The sequence below is a fragment of the Arachis ipaensis genome, chromosome B03 (genome assembly GCF_000816755.2).
Source record: "Arachis ipaensis cultivar K30076 chromosome B03, Araip1.1, whole genome shotgun sequence".
Taxonomy (NCBI): Eukaryota; Viridiplantae; Streptophyta; class Magnoliopsida; order Fabales; family Fabaceae; genus Arachis; species Arachis ipaensis.
Genome location: NC_029787.2, coordinates 18643183 through 18644883, shown reverse-complemented (window position 1 = coordinate 18644883; position 1701 = coordinate 18643183). Strand labels below are relative to the sequence as shown.

At 29.2% G+C, this 1701-nt stretch overlaps 1 protein-coding gene and 1 non-coding gene across 3 annotated transcripts in view; one reads left to right on the top strand and one right to left on the bottom strand.

Annotated features, from left to right (window-relative positions):
- Nucleotides 486-567, bottom strand: TRNAS-CGA. Its single transcript has one exon. It is a non-coding gene; the product is annotated as a tRNA-Ser (tRNA).
- The window catches only part of LOC107629938 (BTB/POZ domain-containing protein At3g22104), a 4469-nt gene continuing 4095 nt past the window's right edge, over nucleotides 1328-1701 (top strand). Inside the window, exons 1-2 of one of the 2 annotated variants that reach the window (XM_016332892.2) lie at nucleotides 1328-1456; nucleotides 1553-1586. In XM_016332892.2, coding sequence (XP_016188378.1) covers nucleotides 1584-1586 — 3 coding nt within the window. In that variant the 5' untranslated portion in view covers nucleotides 1328-1456; nucleotides 1553-1583. The remainder of the gene's footprint in view (nucleotides 1457-1552; nucleotides 1587-1701) is intronic. The other variant, XM_016332893.2, reaches the window with a different exon arrangement.

The window sequence follows — 1701 nt, the reverse complement described above, 5'->3', positions numbered from 1 at the left end:
AATGTTATGGTGTTTAAAAAGTGGTGTCTACTTATTAAAAAGAAAGTTAAAAATTAATAATTAATTTAAAAAAATATAAAAATAAATAATTTTTAAAAATTAAAATTTATTATAATAAAATAAATTAGACAAAATTTAGACACCAACTTATAAAGATGATAAAATTAGTGAAAGATCTAATACCATTTGAAATAAGACTAGTATAATATTGAGTAGATGGCACTCTTCTAATTAGATGAACCATTCTTAATCTAATTTCTGCGGTGCTTAGCTTCTTAATATATTTGGTGAATTGATGTTGATTAATTGATTGGGTAAATTAATGTGTAGAAATAAAATTAATTAAAGTAGTTGAACTTCTAGTGTCGAATGAGTGCTTAAAGAATTGTCATTTGGCTATAAAATTGACGTGACACATATTTAATTTAAGACCAACCTCAACCAGTTAGCCACACAATCATAATCAGTGGATTAAAAGACAAAACCGTCGACAGCAGGATTCGAACCTGCGCAGGCAAAGCCCAACAGATTTCGAGTCTGTCTCCTTAACCACTCGGACATATCGACCGTTTTGACTCTCTTTCACTGCAAACATATTTAGTAACGTTAAAATTATCATTCATTGGACTTGGTCATAGAGGTGATGACTTTGTGGGGTACGATGAAGTAACAACTTGGACTGGTCCCCAACTCCAACAAAGCACATGCCATGGAACCATGAAAATTTGATTTCTTTTCAAGAGCAAAGAATGATAGGGGATGGAACCTTCATTTTTTTTTAAACAATTAAAAAAGTAAAGTGTGATTTCTTATAATTAATTTTATAAGTGAGACAAAAAAAATATGAGATAGAGTAACAAAAGATTAGAGATCACATTTTATTCCTTTAATTTTTTTTTAACAATTGAGAGAATCCATTCCCGTTTATGATTTTAACAGTAGATACATACATCTATGAAGAAGAAAAATAATTAAATATTTATCTAAAAAAATATGTTATTTTATTTTTATTAATTTTTCAAATTAGATTATATACTTCATGCTCTTCACACAAACTTTTTCACGATAAAATTATTCTCAACAGCATAGTTAGTTTACTAAGGCCAAGACATTCTTATGAATGCTTATAAAAGTAACTTCACTTTATAGTTTGTTCACAAATTGTCTACCGAAATAACATTTTCAATAACAAAAGAAAAACCCACATTAATTTTGGATGAGGTTTTATGTTTTATCAATTGTGGTTGCCATGGCTGTAATTAATTTAACATTGAGAAGGACTAGTGAGAGAGAATGCGATGTGGGGGCATTATTTTAGGCCACTACAATATTGAGGGTGGGTGCAGTGCACACATAAAGAGACTTCTTCTTTCATTGCAGCTATGAGAATGGAATAAGTGAATAACACAAGGGCCAAGCTAGCGAGGCATTAATAATCTTCGGTTCTAATTATAAGGTTTGTTGAATTTTCTTTATATATAATTTTCATTCATAAACAATAACGTTGCTAATTATTTTATAACTGAGGCCCTAGTCATATTATTTTTTTCAGGAATGTCAGATGAAGGGGGGGTTATAATTTAATGGTACCTTATGCTATATCTATATATGTTATATTATAGAGTATACCATGTTAATTTAATATATATGTACAAAGAAAGTATTTCACTATTTCCCTTTTTCTCTTCCTGCTTGTGTTGT